Raw genomic sequence first — 23,311 nt, 5'->3', positions numbered from 1 at the left:
TAAAGAGCCAAGTTTAGATAGAATAGAATCGAGAAACTGTTCCCGGATGCATTGGTAGGTGAAATGCTGTCTTAGGGCTTAGTAGTTCAATATAAAAATAATAAAGCTCTCTCAATAGTGAGAGACCCACAGAAGACTGGCTAATTTCCAAAGGGCTTCTTCCACTGTGTGTTTCCTGTGATTGCCTTTTGTACAGGGCTTTGAATACACGAACTATCTGTTGCTTCTCTTGCGTGACACTCCAGAGCTGTTCAATTAGCTGCAATCAAACCCCACACACCAGGGACCGCCTATTACATCCCCAGTCAACAATATTGCCTCCTAATGCCTCTTCCCTCTTTTCTAGCCTGCTGTGCTGCTCTGACAGAGCTTGTATTGGATGACACTAATGCACACCAAGTAATTCAGGTAAAAAATGCAATACAACATCTCATTAAAATTCTAGTCTGTGATTGCCAATAAATCACTTTCAACTTCAACGCTTTAGAAAAAAAAAAAAAAGTGAAAAATCCAGTCTGTTAAACCATTTAAGTCCAAATCACCTTCTTCTTTTGCAGTGGAATCTTGCCAGGTTTGATTATTCTTTAATTTACTAGATTGTTTACTTACCCAGAAGGTCTACTGCACATATACATTTAAGAAACAGCTTTACATTCTGCTGGGTCATCTAAACATGTTCTTTACTCATTTATTGCTGTTAAATCTTCTCTTTGAAGGGTCTCATAATAGTTTTCCACAAAGATATTCTTAGATCAAGCAAAATAGTGGAATGAGATACAAAACATATTAAGTACACATTAAGTACAGGTTAACAAATGCATAATTACACTGTTCTTATGAGTAACTAAAATGTAATTACTGAGTACCTCTTGTGTTAATACACTGTAACTATGGAGACCTATTGTAAAGTGTTATCATTATATCTATAATTGAGGTGAGATTTCCTATACCCATTAACAAATTCACTAATACTAATTCACTAATACATAATACTGTATTTAGAATGTATTTATCCTATTGCTTCCCTAGGAAAATGGGGTCTACATAATAGGGAAATTAGTTCTGCCACATAAGCAAAAGACTGGACCAAAGGCGGAAATGCTTCAGGTACCCTAACCATATGTCTATAATATATATTAATATCAATACTAAATCTGCTTGAAATCGTTCATGATTTGAGGGTTTTAACAATTTGAAACTGAGCTTTGTACAATAATCAAATCTACTCTACAATTCCTAATATTTTTTAACATAATGTACGCTATGTTTTGCAATTCATTACTGCTTCATAAGGTATAACTCACTTTAGTTTTTCTGCTGCAAGAGATTGATGTCAGCATTTTATGCCATGCGATGTAGCTGAATGTCTCTTTTTCTTTTCTATGACAGTGCTACGCCTTTAGGGCTTTGCGTTTCCTGTTTAGTATGGAACGAAACCGGCATCTCTTCAAGAGGTAATGAGATGAAATGTTATTAAGCAGAAGCATTCCTTATTGTTTGACATGACATCCAGTAAAATGAATTACGGGAGTAACAGGAGTGCTTGCCTTTTCAGAGTATTTTCGACAGAATTGTTTGAGATGTTTATTGACATTGGCCATTATGTTCGTGACATCACTGCCTATGAAAAGCTGCTAGCAAAAGTCTCCACTCTTTCAGTAAGTGTTATCCAGTATAATTTTAAGTCTTAATTTTACTAATAGCTTAATATTATATGTGTGTCTGTGTGTATAAAAAATCAATCTAATTAGGTTTTAAATTACATTTGAAATAAAGTTGTTATACATGTATTTTTTAATTTATTTGTATTTCTAATTACAGGATGAAGAATTAAATACTATCAAAGAAAGTATTGAAACTGCAAATCAGAATAAAGCTCCATCGAAAGTAATCAATGGTTATGCCATTCTCGACCATCTTGGGAGTGGAGCGTTTGGGAGCGTTTATAAGGTACTTGGCTGATTAACAGCATTGTGAAAAGATTTTAATCTAATGGTGCCTGGGTTTGGTAACAAATCAAGTCTTAACAATATAGTAGTACATGCACCTTCACCTACGATGGGAATGTGATGATACATATTTTTCAGTTTGGACCTCTCTGAATCCTGAAATCCTTTTAATGTACTGTTGGAAAAACAAAATTGCAACTGGTTTTTGGAACAGGTGAGGAAACAGAGTGGCCAGAATCTGTTTGCCTTGAAAGAAGTTAATCTCCATAATCCTGCCTTTGGCAAAGACAAGAAGGACCGGGACAGTAGTGTGGAGAAGATTGTGTCAGAACTCACCATCATCAAAGAGCAGGTAACTCTCCAACCTTCTTGTGTGCAGTTGTAGTCTAAAGTGTTCTCAGCCTACATTTTGAATACAATGTTATTCAGTGATTCATGAAGTAAAATACACCTACTTCACATTTAACCTTTAAAACAAAACTTACTTTACGTGAGAAATTCGGTCGTGTCCTGGTGTTCAGAGTTGTGTAATTCTGGTAGGAATAATTTATTTATGCTGCAGGTCTCCCCATTCTCCTCTGCAATGCAGTCTCACTTCTAAATATGATGTAGCTGTAAGAGAACTTAACTGCAATATCTATATTAACTAAATATTTGGATTTTAATATTTAATCACAATAAAAAAGCAATATCCAAAATTAGAAAACTTGACAGAGCTAAGTTTTAATTAGAGATAAAGATGAAGGCAGGAATGCTGTAATAGTTACATTTAGCTTATATAGAGAGCATTATATGGAGTATTGTAAATAAATGATGCACTAAAGAATAATTTTGTGATGAAATTAGGGTTATATTTTGGTCTGGGCTAGGGTTAGAATTAGAATCCTCTGTAAACAATGTCAGGGTTGATTTTCAACTAACTTACATTGACATTTGTTTGAAATGTGGGTTTTGGCTTGGGTTGGTTTTGAGGATATTGGTAGGGCATAATATAGGGTAGGTAACTTACTTACGGAATACAATGGTGTAAGTCTCTTCATTTGGCACTTAAATGCAATATCATGGTTCAGAAGAAGGATTCTGATCCTTATTAATGTATTCAATTTATAATACATAATATAATATAATAAAGTGAAGATTTCAGTGTTTAAGGTAAGTACGTAACCTAGTGATGACTGATTATTGCACACCAGTATGCCACAGTGTATACCAAGTATATATTTTCAGATTTTAACATTGATTTAGATTGTAGGAAATTGTGCTGATTCCATTGAAATCAATAAAGTAGCAGTTTAAAATGAATACCCCCCTCCCTTAATGGTTAAGATGCATTATATACACATCGTAAAATAGTTTTTTTTAAGGTTCTTGTTGATCATTTTTTTAAACTTCATTGTTTCTTTTCTCTTTTGCATTCCAGATGAACCATGTTAACGTTGTCAGATATTACAAGACCTTCTTAGAAAGTAAGTTTGTGTATATATTTTGTGTATATTTTTTTGTGTATATACAGATGTGTATCAGTAAGCCAGAGTGTGTCCCAGTGAATGTGTCATGATAATGTTGTTCTGAGTCTCTTGCGCAGGTGACAGACTGTATATTGTGATGGAGTTGATTGAAGGAGCGCCCCTTGGTGAACACTTCAATTCTCTCAAGGAAAAACAACAGCGCTTCACAGAAGATAGGATATGGACTATATTTATTCAGGTAAGGCCTTTTAACTTCTAATAAAATACAGCATTGCTTAGATATATCCATCCATATGTTTTGTTAGACCTGTAGTTCAGATAAACTTTTACTTATTGCTTTACTTCTTTTTTAGCATTTGCTATTTGCTCTGTGGGCTTCGGACATTCATTTCTACTATGTTATTATTTGATATGCTCATAGACTATTCCAGCAAAAACGTGCCTGATCTGTCTTCCTGAAAATGCAGGAAAAATACAACATAGTTTATTTCTCTGACAAAAACTGAAATGGCTAAAGCTTGCTTTTGGATTCCTTGTACATATCCTTGCTAAAATGTTTTAGCACAAATGTTAAGATTCAATGCAAAAACAGCATCAAATAACACATTTCCCAGGTTAATCGAAATGTTTGAAACAGCAGAAAAATGCTTCTGACTTCAACGTTTTCTATTTTAACAGACATGTGGGAATAAACATGTATATCTTTGTTTCACTTGTCGTCATATATAATGTAATTACTTCAGAGAGGTTTGAGATTATATATATATATATATATATATATATATATATATATATATATATATATATATAAAAGATTCCCTCCCTCTTCCTTTTCCCTTTTCAGATGTGCTTAGCCCTTCGATACTTGCATAAAGAGAAGAGGATAGTGCATAGAGATCTCACTCCAAACAACATAATGCTGGGTGAAAAGGATAAAGTAACCATAAGTAAGTGAATTATGACATATTCACTTAAAACTAGTTACCGTGTTTTGCAGTGATTCACTGAAAATACACCCAAATGGCTTAAAACCAAGAATAAAAATAAACTAATAGAAAAGTACAAATAATATAAAGTACCCTTGAATTGAAGCTGAATGTGTTCAGCATCCTCTTCTCGCACTTCAGCTCTGATGTCAAGTAGCTTGCTTGTCTGTCTCTGACCATGTCTTACTGCATCACTTCACTGTTTAGATATATCTTAATGGCAGGCACAGTGTACTCAAAAACACTTGAGGCTCATTTAAAAAACAGAGACACAGTTAGGTTTTTTGGTCAGTGTTTACGGCCCTTCCTGCTAAATAACCAAACTCCTGCGTGACTGCCACCCATTGTTTTCAAGAATGGTAGGTATGAGGATGACATGGTGATAGCTGTGTTTAAATTAACATTCACAGCGTAACCCTGTAGATATTACCACACACCCTGTTCAAAAAGAAGCTCAGCATTTTAAAACACTGCCCTACCTGCACATAGTCCATGCTGGTAAACCTTAATACTTCAGCTCAAAACCTTGACCAATGTGTTGACTGAGTAAACAGTATTTTAGAATAAGGACTAAATAAAATAAATGTCAGGTATGGATACACTAGGTGGCATGGTTGCTTAGAGAGAGAGAGAGAGAGAGAGAGGCATACTACTGATCAAGCCTAAGCCTATAAGAAAGTAATGTTTCTTCTTACAATCAGTTTCGTTATGTATGCATTTTTTATAAAATTGCTCAGTTTATTTATTCAATGGATCAAAAATAAGTCTTACTTATCTTACTTTTTATATCAATGTTGAAAAATCAAAACAATCACCACACTCAATGAATGCTGAGCTCTGTAAGAAAGGCTTTGAGGGATTGTTTACAGGGTTTTGGGGATGTGAATTTAAAATCAACTGACTGGTTCATAACTATTTGTTTAGCTGACTTCGGACTTGCGAAGCAAAAACAAGAAAACAGCAAGCTTACATCTGTTGTTGGAACTATTTTGTATTCATGGTGAGTATTGTCAAGATGCAGGAGCTGCACATATTTAGCTATAATTAAGCAGTGGTGGAAAAGGAGCACTCACTGTTCTAAATAGCTAATTTCTATGTTATGCTAAGTATGACAAGGCATTTGCTTCAGATAGTTTCTACTGTTTCTACTGTATACCTTTCTGCTATATTATACTGTATTTGCATCCTGGTTTATGCATATAGTGTACTTGTCTTTTAAAACTATAATTATCATCTGAAGCAGAGGCAAATGCTATTCTCTACAACAGAATAGCAAACTGTGTAATCTGTGCCACAGACACAAACTCTACAGTACAGTTAGAAGAACAATAGCCCTCATTACACCTTACCAGTCAGGTGGGACACATAACTGCTCAGAATATTAACTGGACAATTGGTAGTTTTCTAGTCTTGTCTAGGTAGGAAATTATTTTAAAGGGAAATTCCACAATTTTAAACTATTTTTAATGAGTGCTAAATGTAAAGGTTAAACTCAAACTTTAGGATGTTTCTGAATTCTACATATTGATACATAGAAATCTATTTATGTGTTTCTTTGAATGTATTACAAAGACAAAGGGATCACAGCAAAGATTAATTTTGAATGTTGAATTACTTACAATTATTTACTGTATATTGCCCAGCGATGGACTGACATCCTGTCCTGGGTGTATTCCTGCCTTGTGCCCTATGCCTGCCGGTATGGATGGATGGATGGATGGATGTACTCTATATGTTGATGATTCTACATTCTGTTTTATAAAACTTTGTGCATCAATCAGCTGGATTGTGACAAATGAATTATATGCTTGCGAATGCACACCCAATCTTTCTCATGAATCTTTTGCTTTATATTATATTAGCCAGATTTAATTTCAATCATATACGCACTGCACATACTGTTAGTCAAGACCTGCCCTAAAGTCTGTATTTGATATGTGCTAAGTCCGGAAATGAAATACATTTATTTAATTTCTCAGAATTTCACAGAAATACATTTTCATGCACAACATGGGTCACAGACCTTTAAGAAACATTGCACAGCTCTCGATTCATCACTTAGGTTAACCAAAGAAACTGAAACATTCAATATATGTATTTCATTGTTGAGAGAGCTTAATTATAGTGAATGCATTACAATTTTAAAGGAAAACACCCATCTAAATGCATTTTACAAAGGTATCAATTAAAGTCGCATACAGTTAAAAATGAAAAACAAGCTACAAGTGATATCTTGTGATTATTTAAGTGTAATACATGTATCATTGTGTTGTACATAGTATTTTTGTTGCAGCCTGCTTCATCAGTCACAAATCACCTTTTTCACGTTCAGCTTTCCACTGAGAAATCGTGTTTTTCTAATACACTAAAAATAGGTAGTACTTATTAGTAGGAGCTCCAAGAGCAACATAAATGCAAAATGTGTAAAGCAAACCAACACTGCCGTGAAGTGGGCCTCTTTACATCATGAGATGTGGTTGTGTTTTCAGCTTTCATGCTGTAAACCTTACATCTTAAACCCTTAAAAGCTTTTTTCTATGTCTTTGAAGGCATCATAAATGATTATTAGCAATGTCTTTGATGGAAGGGAAGCTTTGGAAAGATTAAATAGTCTCCAGGATGAAGCCAGCTTTCTAATATTTGTAACTTTAAATCCAAAGCAGCTGGGATTTTCTGTTAAACAGTCGTGAATCAGGTTACAAACCTGCAGCATTGGTATAATTAAATTATAAACAACAACAACATCACCAACGACATTCAAGTGATATTAGGTGGCCTCAAGTGCAGCCCTCAACTCAGATTAAATCAATACTTCAACCAACCTGCCAAATGGAAATATATCTGAATGCGTTGATTGCAACATTCCTGATTAAGTTCAAGAACATTTTGTTTATTCAAGGCAATGCCATACCTGTTTCCTTATCAGCCACAGTTTCATTCATGGGTGCTTTATACAGCCTTTCTAACTTCTACATGTTCATTACATTGTTGTTTTTGTATTTATTTTTCTTGGGTAATCAATCTGCCCTCAGGCAGCTCTGTATTCCCAAAGGTTGAACAGACATTTCCAGAACTGCTTCCTCAAAACGACATGAGGCTGGGGAATATTTCCAACTAGGGTGTGGATTAATTTTGCAAGGTTTGATTGGGAGCATTAACAACAAGCATTCACAAAGCAACACTTTGAGGCACAACTTGTTTAGCCTTGTGTCATTCAGACCTTGTACTACCTGTTCTAGTAAATAAAGTGTTGTACAGTATTTCTTACCTTGATTTTCAACTAACTCCAGCAGCTGGCAGTGTGTAGTTTAGTCCAGGAGGTTACTCTCTGTGTATACCAAGGGGACTTATGGGTATAATCTTAATATTAACAAAATCTTTTGATTTGATACATTATGGTAAAATCTATTTAACTGAGGGTACAATTAGATTGATTGGTAAATTTTTTAATGTTGGAATTGGCTTTGTTTTATTCTAGGGATGTGTTCATTTAATTTAGCATCACTTAAGTGGTGTTGGTTTTCTGCCTTATTGAAGTGACCATGTGGCTATCCTTATGTCTAAAGTAGTTTTCATTTTGCAAATATTCAGTGAAATTAATTTGCTACACTTTGAACACTAGACCGATTGCATGCTTGGCATTGACTCTCATGTCTGGTTCAAAGACTCCAATTATCACATATCTTATAATGTCTGTAATATGTGACTAGCCAGTACTAATGGAGGTCACTGAAGGCAGTTCTGTATATGTTCAAACCATTAGAACAAGTATGTGTCATCTTGAAAGTGGCTCACAGAACTTAAAGTATCACATCTTAGGATAATTTGTACTTTGTCATTTGTGCTATTTGTAGAAAAGCATATAGTAGTCATAGTAGCAACTATTCAGAGTAAAATTTCCTCAAAACTCAATACCTTTAAAAGTCTGTCTCCTGTTGACTACAAATATACCGAATTTACTGGCCCTGTGTTGAAAAAATATTAAAACAAGGATGCATTACGTAATTTTACCATTTAAACTGTAACCTTCGAAAGCAGCATATACAAAATATTATCCTGACATGAATGTGCAGTTCAGCCAGTCCCACCCATAAGTTTGCTGAAAATGTATCTTTGTGAAAAATGTACTTCTTATATTTCTGTTGGGAATGCCCAAACACTCGTCTCTAGGAGCACAGGGCTTAACAATGAAGCACTAATTTTGACAACACAGCTCAAATACATTTGAGGTTTTGAGCAGAAAAATATTTGTCAAAGCAAATATTCATGCAAAGCAATTAGTAACTGCTGACTGCTCCCAGAGAGATGTTTCTTCAGCCAGTGGGGTTGCTTTGTAGCTGTATTCATTATATTGCACTTGTAAGTAAAGGATTACTCTGAGAAGCTCCTATTTTTCTTATTAATTTGCTTTGTTTGAGAAAGTTGCCAGCTCTTGCAGTTTACCTGCGGCAAGGATATTTTTTGTTTAGTTTTTTTTTCTGCAGTTAAGTTTAGACATTGTTTTTATTGATTTCCCTAAGGAAAGGCCCTCTTTTGTTAATAATTGATTTATCTTGCTTGCACACATCTAGTATTCAGTTAGTTGGATCAGAGCCACCGTGTGTGGTGGAGAGCAGAACTCACCAGAAGACACCAAGATTAAATAGGTCTGTTATATATGCGCTGACTGTGTTGCACTGGGTCAAACGTGTCACTGTAATCTTAGCAACTATCTTCTTCTTATTCCGCCTATCCGCACAGTGTTAACAAACCTAGATAGCTGTATCAAGGCATGTGAATGGTGATTCAAGTTTGCTTGAATGGTTGCTTAACACTTGTGAGTTAAAAAGGAAAATTCCATAGGACATCGCATAGACATTAATGAAAATAATGATACAAATTGAGTAAAATGGAGCCCAAACATTAAGGTACAATGTAAGAAGACTTGCAAGGAAAACTTGAGTTGCTTGAAGGTCAGTAAGACAAAGGGAATGACTAGCAGCTCTGTGCTGTGTGATGATACAAGGGATACTCTTCTTGTCTGAAGTGCTGCAGGAAAGAGTCAGGTAGAGTCAGTTCCAGTAGATATGTTTCCAGATACAATACAACTGTAGGCTATTAAAAATACACTCCTAAAGAGCATATATTGAATAGGTGCTTCAGTGAACTATGGTTTACTGTGTTCTTTAAAAGTGGAATTCTGTCTTGACATTGAAGATGTCACAGATGAGGGATACGGTACGTAACCCATCGATACCCAAATTGTAGACCTTGACGTATTTTGTGCTGTGTATAAGTTTTCTCCCATTTTTCTCTGCTCCGGTTTCTTGTTCTGTATTCAAGCTAACCCTCCTTTTATCTGTGTAATGCTGCCTTCTCATTATTAAATTCCTTATCTCCATGCCTTTGTTTGAACTAAATAGCGCACATTTCATTGAAAGGCCGCTCTGTGCTTTCCTTTGCCTTGCAGTCCTGAGATTGTGAAAAGCGAGCCGTATGGGGAGAAGGCTGATGTGTGGGCCGCCGGCTGCATTCTGTATCAGATGGTCACTCTCAGCCCGCCCTTCTACAGTACAAACATGCTCTCTCTGGCCACCAAAGTAAGACCCAGATGTGAAATATGGATATAGATTAATCAAGGCTCAAGTAAAGTGTGGTTCGTGTGAAGATTCCCAGTTCTTTAACAGACATAATGGTTTACTGTGGCTTTTCACCATGACAAGAATGTGCTTTTATCAGTTTATCACCCGGAGTTATTCTCTTAATTTCAGCTGTGAAAAAATAACAGAAAATTACATCAATCAAATGTTGTAATAGAGCAGTAATTTAACATCTCCACTTGTGAAACAGATGCGAAATATGAGGTGGATGGGCATCGGTGGAGCTGTGGCATTTGTTGAGGCAGCGTTTGTGCAGCACACCAAAACAAACAATCAAAACTGAATACACGTGAATGTGACACGTACATATTTCCATTTCAATTATATATGTATTCATTACACAAGAAAAACAACAGTATTTATGATCTTGTACAGTGAATCTGAAAGCCCTGATGTCTTTTCTTGTCTTTGCATTTTGTTCTAGATAGTAGAGGCTGTTTATGAGCCAGTTCCAGAGGGTGTTTTCTCAAACAAAGTGACAGACATCATTAAATGGTAATCTGGCTACTGTGTGTGGCTTCATTTCATCCGGCTTTGCATACAGCTGCATTGATTTGGTTTTAAACACAAACAAGTTCCTTGGTTTAAATATAGCACACTTTGAACTTGTGCGCATTCAGATGTATCATTCTGTTTTCATCAATGGATGGAGAATTTTATATAGGTTTGTGAGGGGCATTAGGAAGACAGAAATAATGAGCTAGCAGAAACATGAAACTGCTCCACTGCTAGGGATGGCTTGTGATTGAAATTTTAACCTCTTGTTATCTGTGCTTTTTAAAATAAAGCAGAAAGAAAGTATGCTAATGAAAAATGCAGGAGTATACACGCTTGGCTCGGTCCATCTCTGAAACAGAAAAGTGCAATTTTTTCCTCTTGATTATAAAGCAGCAATACCTATTAGGCAATGTACGTGTTTACTGCTACAAATACACCAATCATCAACTTTGTGACCATTAATCCTTCCTATTGGTACTGCACTCTAATGGCCAGTTTTCTAAGAATCTTTAAATATTCCCATTGCTGTATCGGCTATCTAAACAGATTTCACTCTCTGTGTTCTCTGTCCTGTTCCTAATATTCTGAAGTTCAGTTCTGAATGGTTCATAAATATGCAATTTCATCCAGAGCAGCTCAAAGTGGCCTGCAGCTTGGGTATTCTTACGTCATCCCCCAGACAGGATCTTTTTATTCTTTTTTTTTTTTTTTCGGGGAATTGTCCAGGTGTTTGACCCCAGATGCGGAGATACGGCCAGACATTGTGGAGGTCAGTGCCAAGATCTCAGACATCATGATGAAGTACGTGGATGCCCTCCGTAGCTCCCAGCTCACCCTGGAGAAGAAACTCGACCGGGAGAGGAGACGCACACAGAAGTACTTCCTGGAAGCCAACAGGAGCATGCTGAGTTACTGTCAGGCAGCACCTGCATTAGCCAAGGTAAAAATAGAGAAGTGGGGTTTGAGATGATCCTATGGGGGGTAGGGAAGAAATTGTAATTGAGATTGCTGACAGACAGATTTACGTGGTGAGCAAGATTGATTGTCAAGAGCATCGAACCGTTCTCTTTTAAACATGATTTGTACTACTGCTTGAGGGTGCTTAAGAAATAGACCACTACTGTTCTGTTTTCACCTCTTCTACTACACATCTGGAGTATGATGGCTGGAGACAGTGTATGAAGTGTGTGGCAGAAAGGAAGATCTATAAACCTGCAATGGCTTGAGCACTTCAGCTGAGCTCCTCATTAGCACTTACTAAGCTGTTAATATTCCTCTCCATATCTGCCTATCATATGACATGAAAATATACTTTGGAACTGTAATGACAGGAAGCTGCACTTTCTCACATTCAGAAAATGTGAATAAATTCTACATATACCTGCATACATGCATATATTACTGTTGAGAGTCTATTTTTTGTTTTTTCTACAACAGGAATCCTGTGTTAAATCTTGTAACAGGGAAACATGCGGTGAGGCTGTCATTGTGAAGAGTGGATCTTCAGAGACAGCTCCATTTACCTTTCAAGCCAGTCCAATGAATGATGCGGCGGTGAAAGCAAGTGCGGCCCACTCTGCACTTGAAAACGCTGCTTTGGAGAGCACTGAAAAGGGTACGTGCCAACTCGTACGCAGCTGGATAAATATGTCTTGCTTTAGGAAGCCCTGCAGTTGCCTAGTCAATATGAAGGTGACAATCCTCAAGCTCAGTTTGTTCTGCTTGATTGTGGTGGAATGGGCTGTTTTTGAAGAAAAGTACCACTTGACCCATCTAAAGGTCATATTTGTTCTCTCTATAACTCTTACTGTCTAGGCTTAGTTGTAATGATAGTTATAAACCCAGCCCTAATCCTAAAGGTACCAAAACCTCTTGAAACATCACTACCCTGACCCAAAACATTCACATTGACCCAACTCTTACCCTACCATTAACACTTCCATATCTCAGAATACCTGCAAGGTATCTCCTATCCCTTTTCTCATTTCAGGTCTTGTCTACATGCATGGCCTGTTTATGAATTACCATCACCCCCTTCATTTTAAAAATAATTTATATTGATTGTTTGTAGATATTGGATCTGATGAAGACCTGGATACATCTGATACCTCCAGCAGTTCCACTTCAAGCCCAAGTAAAGATTTAGCTTTGAGTAAGTGATCCAAATTGATTTATTTGCTTGCTTTAGTGCTGCACTAAGGGGAGGTAAAATGATTAACAGCAGTGCAAAGTCAGCCTGGGGCAAAAGAGCAGAGATGGAGGGGGATTACAATTGCAGTGATACGAAAAGAAGAACACGAAGCAGCAGTTCTTTGCTACTTTTAAACTTTTCAAAGGAAGTTTTAGAAAATGTTTTGCAAGAAAAGGAACAATAGTAATGTAAATACCACACTTGAGTTTGTGTTCTGGTTGTTGTTATTGTTGGGGGTGTTGTTGGTGTAGTTGTTGACTGCTTAGTCCTGTGCAATTTAACTGGGTAGGAAAATAAATCTCCACTTGTGCATCACTTTGAATTACCCAAGGGATTTATACAGAGAGAAAGGCTTGATTGCATGCCGAGTAACATTTTGAAAGAGGCAACATTTGTCTTTGTTTAATTACAGCGACAGTTCTCCATTAATGTGACATTACTTACCCACTGATATTCTGAGTGTCTTTAATGGTAGAAGTTACAAATATATGTGGAACTGTATCAAAAGACACACAAAACTGGCTCCACAGACTTCCATGTTGAAATGAATGAATTAATTAGTTAATTCGTTTGTTTTTGCAGGCTAACATGTACTTTTGAAATATCATAGTTTGTTCAGCGAAATGTAATTCGAAACACAGTGTGGTTCTCTAACAGTGATTCCCAGAATGCTTACCTATATACATGAAACTTGCACTGAACCAATGTACTGTGTATCAAAGAGCTCAATAAATAAGGGGGAGATAAAGCATCTGCAAGTCATAGCTTGCTTATGTAAGAAAAAACGATTGTATCATTAAATTAAAGTAAGATGAGGTAAGCTGAAATGAGTTAATCTGGAGTCAGAGATGCAGAGATATGTGTGATAAATGTAAGAAAGATGGAATGCCTTGGAATGAAATATAAGCAAAAAAAGTATGGTAGCCGGCAATTATGTCATGATTTAAGATACAACGTAATGATGTTATAAATGTACAGTTTTAAGAGGAGGTAATAAAAAACGAGTGAGCTGGCAACTTAGAATTTTTATGCTTCAGTGTAATATCGAATCACAGTATCACAGAATAAGTTTCCTTATACTTGTGTCTTTCTAACAATGTGCACATTAAATAGTTTAGTTACTAAAAGTAATTTTAGTATTTTTCCCCTTGAACTGTATGTTGGATTGGGTAAAGGAATTTAATCTGATCTGCCAAGGCTTCTTCACTGAAACATATTTATAAAATGAAATCACAATATTCTCACTCAAGACGTGCAGAATCATCACTTTGGTTCTTGGAGATGGAAAATAAATGTCTTCCAATAAAACCGTTAAAGCTTTGGGGGCTTAATTGGCTATAACGGAGAAACAGTTAAAATAAAGAATAACCCATACCACTCTGCCCCTCGTGTATATTCAGGTCATTGTTACTATTAGTTCTCACAGCTGGGAACAGAAGAAACAAACGGCACTCATAGATACTCTCGATATGTGTTTGTGTTTTTCTTCAATGGCTATTTCTGTCTCTAAATCAGTCTTTTGTATGTGAGTTTATCTGGCTGTTTTCAAATAATGATTTATTATTAGATTTTTTCACCCATTTAAGAACTGTGGAGATGAGGAAATGAACTGCAGAGAAGAGGCTGAGAGCACTTAGCTGATCTTCTGGCAGTTAGTGCTAAATTTAGGAACGCATCTGTTCTTTTGAGTATGTTGAAGAAATGGAAAATTAAACATAACATTCTTTGTACTGATATTTTCCTCGAGTTTCTGTCTAGGAGTGTACTTATTGATTTGCAGGCTCAGAACTGCTTTGATGGTTATAAATAGCCTGAAATCCCAAAAGATGTTTTGCTTTAATCATGTTAATCCAAAGAAAAAAAAAATCACCTCAAGAAGTTCACCATATATATATATTATATATATATATATATATATATATATATATATATATATATATATATATATATATATATATATATATATATATATATATATATTATACTTAATAATACTATACCAAGTTTGATATGAGCTAATGCCATGAATTCGATCTACACATTTTGAAAATACCTGCCCATGGTCTCTAAATCCTATACATATGTCGAGCTTCGAGTTTTAGTATTTATATATTTTGTTCTTCCCAGGATCAATAAAGCGAAGTATTAGTGCTTCGGGGAGAGAACAGCACCAGACTGGGTAAGTTAGATTCCAGTTCAGTCCTGTTATTGAACAATTATCATTTGCTCATTAAGTGTCTTAATCTTACTGGACAATCTCTAATTGACAACACTGTTCTGTGGAAGCCCTGAGGGGTGTGATATCAGCAATAGCACAGACCCAGTGAGGGCTGTAGACTGAATGGAAGCTCAAATTGGGTTTCTGAGGCAAGACAGATGATCTTCATCTCAGGTATTGCAATAAAAAAATAAAATGTTGTTTTCTTTCTTTTTTTTTTTCATCAAAACTCAGTGCAGTAGATATTTATTTGCCATCTAATTGTATTGCTGTGGGTTACTTTCATCATTATATCTTTCAGATGCGGAGACTTTAGTCTACCCACAGTGAAACCTAGACCAGGTAATGCCTATACTGATCCATTAGGAAGGTTATGGACTAAATTGTCTGAAGAATGTGGTTTTTCTTCTCGAAATGTTGATAAAAATGTAATTCTCTCCCTACTTAGCTCAGCTATCCTTTGCTCTTGTTAAAACAGTGATCTCCACAGAAGCAATGCAAGCAGTAGGATGCCAGTGTCCTAGTCTCCCAGCAGTAGTTTTTCACAATGTTTTGCACACTGTGGTAGTACTGAATACGCTAGTTCTGTGAGAATTCTAGTTCCAACTTTTTCATTCTAGTGAGAGAGAGAGAATGCTAAAAACCAGTTAAGAAAATCCCATGATCCATTTTATAAATATTGCACTTGACTTGGGGTTTAAATCCATAATGGATGAGTCCCCAAGAAATGGGACACATGTTGTCTGATGAAATCATTTCTCCATTGGAGACATTTCAAAAGCATGTATTTCCTTAATAATATATGTACATGTATTTGATCTGGCTACAATTGTAGGAGCTCTTGCAAAGCCCTCATTAGCACACATCTAGAATACATCAAACACGGGGCAAATGTACCTTATAAAAGGGAAGCATGGCCTATTACTGGGCTGCAAGCAATGAGTTATGGAGAACAGACAGTCTTTTGAGACTCTGTAGTTGATACTGGTTGGTGCCTCCGTGTGTTTCTTAAACAGTGAAACAAAATCATCAATGGAAATGGCAGTAATGTACATTCAGCTGGGATTCTTCTGGGATCTCGATTTTTCTATCAGAACCAGTTCCTTTGCAGGACTCGAGTGGACCTCTGTTGAACTGAGGGACTCTGTTATTCAGCTTGATTCCTGGTTTTCAATGTGATTTCTCATTTTACACAGCACTGTGTGTAGTATTCACCTGATCTATAGCCTCTTTCTCGCCTGCAGCATCTGCAGGAATCGCTGTGTCACAAAGGAAAGTTCGCCAGATCAGTGATCCTATCCAGAGAATACTTATTCAGTTGCACAAAATTATCTACATTACCCAGGTACGGGCTGTCTGTGTGTCCCTCTCAAACTGGTGTAATTATCGGTTATGGCCAAGGTCATGTGAATGCTTCTTTAGGAGTACACAGCAGAATTGAAAGTCGTTATTTTATTTCTGAAGAGAGGTATAATTTGTCTTATTTAACATGACACAGTATTTAGCTGTAATGTAATACTACATATATTTTTCAATATGTCTTCATTATATGTACACCAAAGCATTTATGACCTTCTTAAGCTGACAGGAAAGAGTTCTGAATTAATCACTTGCAACTATCATCGTTGTTGTGATGTATTAGGCACTATTCTGTAAAATGATACAAATATGACTTTTCAGGAATGATCATCTGTCCATGGTACATTTTTAACTAATGAGCAGTCATTAATAAATAATAGAAAAAATGACCATTATATACTGAACAGATTATCTGTGTTCGTCAAACATTAAATTGTTCTAGTGCATTTTCCATTGTACAAAAATGGTAAGACTAACTAGTGAAAGGAAACCTGACTGATTTCAATGCAGAATATGTATTTTTATAGTTTATCTACATGAAAGTGTAATATTTTGTTTTCAATTAGCCTAAAATTGTCTGGAATAAATATTACACTATACACATTAAATAATATTTTATTAACATGTTATTCATGTAAGTACTGGGCTGTTCTAAAATGAGCAGTGATACTCCTTGTTTCTGTGTTATTTTTCACAATACAATTTATTTTCAGCTTCCTCCTGCTTTGCACCACAACTTCAAAAGAAGAGCAATAGAGAGATTCAAAAAGTCACTATTCCACCCTCTGAGTAGTCCTTATAACTTGAAAACAGAAATGAAAAAGGTTGGTTAAATATTTCCTTCATTGATGTACTTTTCTTTAGGTGAGCCTGAGTAATTTCCTGTGAGGGGGTTTTGATGTTTGAAACTGCAGTTTGGATTTCTATATTTTATGCCTCATAATTCCAAACCCCGCTCAACCTGCCAGCTCATTTCCTCTCTCAAATGTTGTGAAGTACTAAACAAGAAGCATACAAAAAGATTTAAAAGATATGCACTTTTTTGTTTGTTTGTAGTGATTAGGAAAACAAAGTTGATTCTGTGCATAGTAGCTGTATTTAAACTGCATTTTTTGCTTGCCTTCTTGGCCTACAATAAAAGAAACAAAACAACAAAGGATATTTTAGTGCTCTTCAAAAACACCTGTTTTGGGGAGTTTTTCTGGAAAGAAAAAGCTTTCAATCTCATCCAGTAAGTTCATAAAAAGTTGCTAAAGTATGGTTAAGGGAAGGTTTTTTTCCAGCAATATTTACTGGATATGAAAAACAAAAAAGAATATGAACTACATCAGTATGTTGAAATACAAACATCCAGGAAGTCTGTTTGCACTCTATTGTCCCTTACCATAAGTATGGCTTACCTACGTCTGAAGTTGATCTAACAAAGACACTTGTGTTTTCCTGTATTTTTAGCTTCTGCAGGGCTGTCCAGAGCTCATAGAGCCCAGCTCCATTAGTATAGACAGTCGTTTCTTATGCCAGTCCTTTGGGGGAAACCTACATGTTCCCGAGGATCAAGGTAAGGAAACATTTGCATTACAAAGGACATAAAGTCTCATTTATAAAGATATGTCTATTAATAATACATTTATTTTATCCCTTTCATCAGATGTCAGTTACATAACATTAGTTTCAGGCCCTGAAATTCAGCATTTTAGAGAATAATAATTTGATAGTATGCAGGCATTAACAATTGCTATGAAAGTCACTGTCTTTGTGATCAATAAATGAGCCTTGAATGAGCTCTCAGAAGAGGTGAGGGTAGGTCATGGTTCCCTTGAGTCACATGGTATTTTTTATAATTTGATTTTATAGATGAACTTCAAGGTATTAAAATTCTTTCGTTTCTTTCTTCCGAAAGTGAAGAAAGAATTGGAGCTTCACGCAAGCATTCGTTTAAACCAAACAGGAGAATGTGTAATCTAATAACTCGAGAGAATTTGGAGGTGAAAATTGCTTCTTTGACAGCATGAACCCTGAGCTTCTAAAGTTTTTTTTTTGTCATCTAAAAACAAAATTTGAAATACCATCTCTTATCAGGATCCACATTGGTTTTCATATCCTGAGTTAGTTTTGAAAAATACCACATTCTGGAGTACAATATTTTATGATTTAGTCAACATGATGTTCTTAGACTTGGATACAGTATATAAAACTCAGAGTTTTTTAGACAAGAGAGTGATTCCCATTTCAGTTTTTATAGTCTTTGAATTGTTTTGTGTTTTATTATACCTCTTTCCTTTTTAAATGAGGCTAAAATATTTATCTGAAACAATCTATATTTTTTCTACCTTAAAATGACACTATTGTGGTGGCCGGGAGCTCCGACTGTATGTGTGAATTGTTCGCAGGTAGTACAGGAAATGTGAACTATCAGGATGGCATTACATACGAACAGATGCAGGTGAGTTTTTAAAGCAGGGGTTTTTTAAATTTATTTTTTTACTTTTTTATTAAACAGATGTCTCATTTACATGTGAATTAATTTGAGGTTTGTCCTGGAAAAAACAAGCTTGATAATAATCCATGAATTAACTTCCTATGCAGAGAGATAATTAGATATCTATTCTCAATCAGGGACTGTTCATGTTAAAATTGGGCCTGATAGCACGTGGTTCCTTGATGATAGGAACCAGCTTTTCCAAACAAATCATATCGTTATCGACTACTATTATCAAGCAACACTACACTGTAGAGGTACTGTAAAAACATTAATGTGATCATTTCCACTGAACGCTATCTGCCTCTACTAAGATGCTAGTACCTGCTGGTAAAAACTAGACTCTAATATTTCTCTAATAAACTATTTCTCTATAAACTCTAATATTTCAGAAATTGCTTTCATTCTTTCAGAGCCTCACTCCATCTGAATGGTAATTACATGCTGACTGTGAAGTTAGAGACGGAGGCATACTGTGTTAAAATACAAATGATGCAGAACTTAATTAGTATTTCAGTTAATAAGCTGTATTTTCGCAGTACCGTATCGGGTGAATTTGTTTCACACTTCCATAGCCTGTCCCCAAATATTCTGTTCATTTTTTTTGTAATAATTGAGACTACTTGTTTGAAACTAACCTATACGGTCAGCTTCTGAACATATAACATTAATGTATACCTGCATGCTTCAGGCATAACCGGTGTGTTATTACAATTTACATCCCCGTGATACAAAACTGATCAATAAATTATATCTGTTTTTGACTCTGTCTAGACCATGGTGGAGGAGGTTCTGGAGGAAAACGGATACTACAGAGCAGCGTCAAATAGGTAAAGATATTTGTTAGGAAAATCAGCAATATCAATGAAGTGAAGGAACAGTGTGCCGTTTTCACAGATCACCGTTACACTTGAGTTTACAGTTTATTGCAAGTCGAGTACAAAGCAAGTGTTGAAGCTCGTGTGTAAAACCTCAAGGACATTTTTAGAAATGGAAAAAATAATCTGCGTCTGCTTTTATTGCTACTTTAGAGCTTCCAGTAAAGCACCTAATCAATCAGATGATGATTGCTTTTCCATTTAGAAGAACTTGGTAAATTAATTCAAGTCGTAATGCAAGTATTTTTCAGCATTTAAAGGCATTTCTGGATTCTGATTGCAGTTCTTGTATTGCAAAAGGCAAAGCAGGGGAAGATAAAGGTTTCAGTAATTGACATGCAGAAATCAGTCTGGCACTAATTTGCTTTCTCTTTAGTCAAGTCAAAAATAGTTATGAAAAGCACTCCATGTGTCTAAAACCTCTTTATGAAGTATTTTAAGTAAGGATTACAATTACACACTGTTGGGAGTGTTCATTTAATTGGAACTTCACTTCAGGCAAACTGTTACATTAACCAATGCTGTTATATCAGTGCAATGTTTGTATACATGCATTTCAGCACCAATACATTGTATTGAGCAATTAAAAAGACAGTATGATAAATTCACCATGTATTAACGTGGTATTGCAAGAAAATCCTTTTAGAAAGGGTTTATTCTTCCAAGTCATTTTTAATTGGCTAAGCAATGTTTTTATCATAAAAGTAATATAGGTATCACATACAAATTGGTCTTTTTTGTTTCTTTTTCCAATTTTATTGAACTTTGTCTGGTTCATATTGTGCACAATATTGTCTGCTGCCGCCTTTAATCTATATTTTTAATGCCATTTCCCATTCTGCAACAACCCAATTTGGGAGTCAGACACACAGCAGTAAACATGCTACTTAAATTTGATGTTGAGTCTAATTTGTGTTTGGTGCAGCACTGTCGCTGGAGCATAACATGCCTACAATGAGCTCAGACCTCTTGGAGCAAAATTAATCTTTTCAGAGTTTTGTGACCATGGGAACAGTTAGCTACTAAAAATAATTACATTAAAGTAAACCTCAGAGTAAGATGAGCACCTCATACAGACCTGTACAATTTGTACAGTTACTGATATTTAACAATCTGGTTACAGTAATGTGTCACTTGTAATCCCTTACTTGGCAACCTCAAATTGCCACTTGCCTGAACCCTCTTGGATAATTTTCCTGTCTGTCTTGGAGATTTTTAAATCCTAATTGTTCTATTGCACTTCAGCTAAAGGCACAATACACTTTCAGGGCCTTAAACTTGATTTTGTTGTGTGTGACTTCCCATAAAGTCATAGAAAATCCTCTTAATTATGAGATTGCAGTTAGTTTTGCACTAACAGTTTTTTGTTTGTTTATTGTAGGCACCACAATTATCCATGGTGAGACAAGAACCTGCCTGCTCTGAGGAGATAATTATTTTTCTGGTGCCGCCTGTGATACTGTTTCAACTTGAAGCCATACTGCCTGCACCTCACAAAACACAAAAGTGCTTGACAACAATCCCAGCTGTAATCAGAAAGCCCGCGTTCGAGGCTTATCCAGTGGTCCCCTATGCAATGAGACTTATTGAACCCTTCTACCAGCGCTTTAATTATCTTACCCTCATATACTATTTAATTATCTTACCCTCTGCCATAATCTTGCACCGATGCAACACAAACCATCAGCACTGCAATTTATTTATTCCGTGAAGAGGAGAGAAGAGAACAACTGTCTCTTGACTTCTCGACAAGAAGCAGCAGAGCAAATGTGTTTATTGAACATTTACTGCAGAAATATATTGTCAAGAGTTGGTGCAAAGCTTAATTTTATAGCTGACTGAATTGAGCGCAGCTCCTCAATAGTCCATTTTGCACAAGAGGATCTTTACGTGGCGTATGTTCCACCAAGAGGAAAAACTTGAAAAGAAATGATCATATAAACAGGAATAATAAAGCTAAACTGGTTATATCCATTCCATTTTACTTACCTTATTGCATTTCAAAAATTGTATATAATAATAATAACAATAATAATAATGATAGCGCTGTGACATTTTTGTGTTTTCATAAAATAATATAAAATGTTGCAGTGACAGAATTGTGTGAGTTAAATCACAATTTCAAAGAGCATATTTTGGACTCCAGTTCTGATGTTTTTCAGTAACTCAGGTTTTATTTTAGCATTTTCTATATATGTTAAACAAACCAAAACAGGAAATGTTAAATCCTCCTTTGGGAAAATTGTCAGACCCAGACAGGAGTACATATCTCACCTTTCTTCATTCTGTAATGACTGAAATGGGTTTAAATCCAAGGTCTGTCTAGGCAAAGAGGATAATTCTGCCAAATCCATAATTTAATCTCATGAAGGTTTTCTGGGTCAGCACATTGCTTCTCCCCTACCTACAGTACATTTCTGTATCAACATTTTAATAACCCCCGCCCAAAAACCCCCCCCACAAAAAACATATTGTAATGGCTCTTTTCATACAACTGTTTCCTGATTGTTGTTAAAAACTATTATTTCTCAACTGAACCCTCTTTCTTCTATGTTTGTCAGGGAAAATGATGTTGCTATAAACCTACATATCTCAAAGTACTGCTGTGTGAACTAACCCTATTATGAGGCGCAGACAAATTCATATATTTTTTTTTACTTGTTGTTAGAGCAACTGATAAACAAACAAGCGGTCCAATCAAAGGGAAACAGAGATTATTATAATCAAAATAAATGAAATGTCAGCGTGTTCTATATTTGTATTCATGTTACTGTCTTTTATGGTGGCATTGATTTTTTTTTTTTATCAGTGATTGCTCAGTAACAGTGTGAGCAAAAGTTTGAACATAATTTGCAGAACTTTTTATGTTGATATGCATAAATGGTTTTGTGAAGTTTCCTTTTTTTTAACATATCTTCATTGTAAGAACTCTTGTGAGGTATTTGCACATGTAACAATACAGCTACCTTTAATTGTGAATCAGATTATTCCTACTGCGGTCTCTAATAGGTATGCTGTTTTCAGATCATATTAATCATAATAGTGGAATGGTTAGAAACATGTATGTACTGTATAGATCTGCTGTTTTGTAATTAATCTCCTCCCTTTAATAACAGCAATTGAAATGGATGGTTGACTTCTTAGTAGGTATCTCAGGGTGTTTTTGCATGTTTGTTTCTTAGTTTTTTTTTGTCTAGCTGCAATCTAAAGCACTTTATATTGTAAATAATGGTTTCTATTTTATTTGTGGAACTGTTGTGCAGAGCAACACAGTAAATTGTTCATAAGTATTTCCCTTCTATGGGAGTGTGTTTCTGCTGCCTGAAATGGTTCTTTTGTGTCTGTTATGTTTCCTTGTTTTGTGTGATTTTATTTTCAAAATTTTTATGTAATGAGACTGTATTGGGCCAAACTGAATTTTCTACTTTATGGCGTCATACAGTATATATATTGGCTATGTTACAAGTATTGGTTATGTACTATAGGCTTGACAAGCATGGCCCTGCTCATAGCTTCAGGTATATTACTTCACAGCAACAAAATTATAAACAAAACTCTCCAATACCATATGATGCTCTCTTATTATATATCATTAGTTGCTTCTGTGAAAACATCCTTTAAATGTTTGTATGAGTAGCTAATATA

At 35.6% G+C, this 23,311-nt stretch overlaps 1 protein-coding gene across 1 annotated transcript in view; it reads left to right on the top strand.

Moving 5' to 3' along the window:
* The window catches only part of nek10 (NIMA-related kinase 10), a 30,606-nt gene extending 7,650 nt beyond the window's left edge, over window positions 1–22,956 (top strand). Inside the window, exons 15-37 of the mRNA XM_066715738.1 lie at window positions 347–408; window positions 1,030–1,107; window positions 1,390–1,454; window positions 1,556–1,658; window positions 1,822–1,950; window positions 2,164–2,301; window positions 3,370–3,415; window positions 3,535–3,656; window positions 4,263–4,365; window positions 5,329–5,404; window positions 9,854–9,983; window positions 10,468–10,538; window positions 11,268–11,481; window positions 11,979–12,156; window positions 12,613–12,693; window positions 14,860–14,911; window positions 15,252–15,292; window positions 16,195–16,295; window positions 17,023–17,133; window positions 17,762–17,867; window positions 18,700–18,752; window positions 19,563–19,618; window positions 21,048–22,956. Of these exons, the coding sequence (XP_066571835.1) occupies window positions 347–408; window positions 1,030–1,107; window positions 1,390–1,454; window positions 1,556–1,658; window positions 1,822–1,950; window positions 2,164–2,301; window positions 3,370–3,415; window positions 3,535–3,656; window positions 4,263–4,365; window positions 5,329–5,404; window positions 9,854–9,983; window positions 10,468–10,538; window positions 11,268–11,481; window positions 11,979–12,156; window positions 12,613–12,693; window positions 14,860–14,911; window positions 15,252–15,292; window positions 16,195–16,295; window positions 17,023–17,133; window positions 17,762–17,867; window positions 18,700–18,752; window positions 19,563–19,618; window positions 21,048–21,069 (2,138 nt within the window). The 3' untranslated portion in view covers window positions 21,070–22,956. The remainder of the gene's footprint in view (window positions 1–346; window positions 409–1,029; window positions 1,108–1,389; window positions 1,455–1,555; window positions 1,659–1,821; window positions 1,951–2,163; window positions 2,302–3,369; window positions 3,416–3,534; window positions 3,657–4,262; window positions 4,366–5,328; window positions 5,405–9,853; window positions 9,984–10,467; window positions 10,539–11,267; window positions 11,482–11,978; window positions 12,157–12,612; window positions 12,694–14,859; window positions 14,912–15,251; window positions 15,293–16,194; window positions 16,296–17,022; window positions 17,134–17,761; window positions 17,868–18,699; window positions 18,753–19,562; window positions 19,619–21,047) is intronic.
* Window positions 22,957–23,311: the final 355 nt, after the last annotated feature.

Source organism: Amia ocellicauda, chromosome 10 (assembly GCF_036373705.1).
Source record: "Amia ocellicauda isolate fAmiCal2 chromosome 10, fAmiCal2.hap1, whole genome shotgun sequence".
Classification (NCBI taxonomy): Eukaryota; Metazoa; Chordata; class Actinopteri; order Amiiformes; family Amiidae; genus Amia; species Amia ocellicauda.
This window is presented reverse-complemented; position numbering and strand designations above follow the sequence as displayed.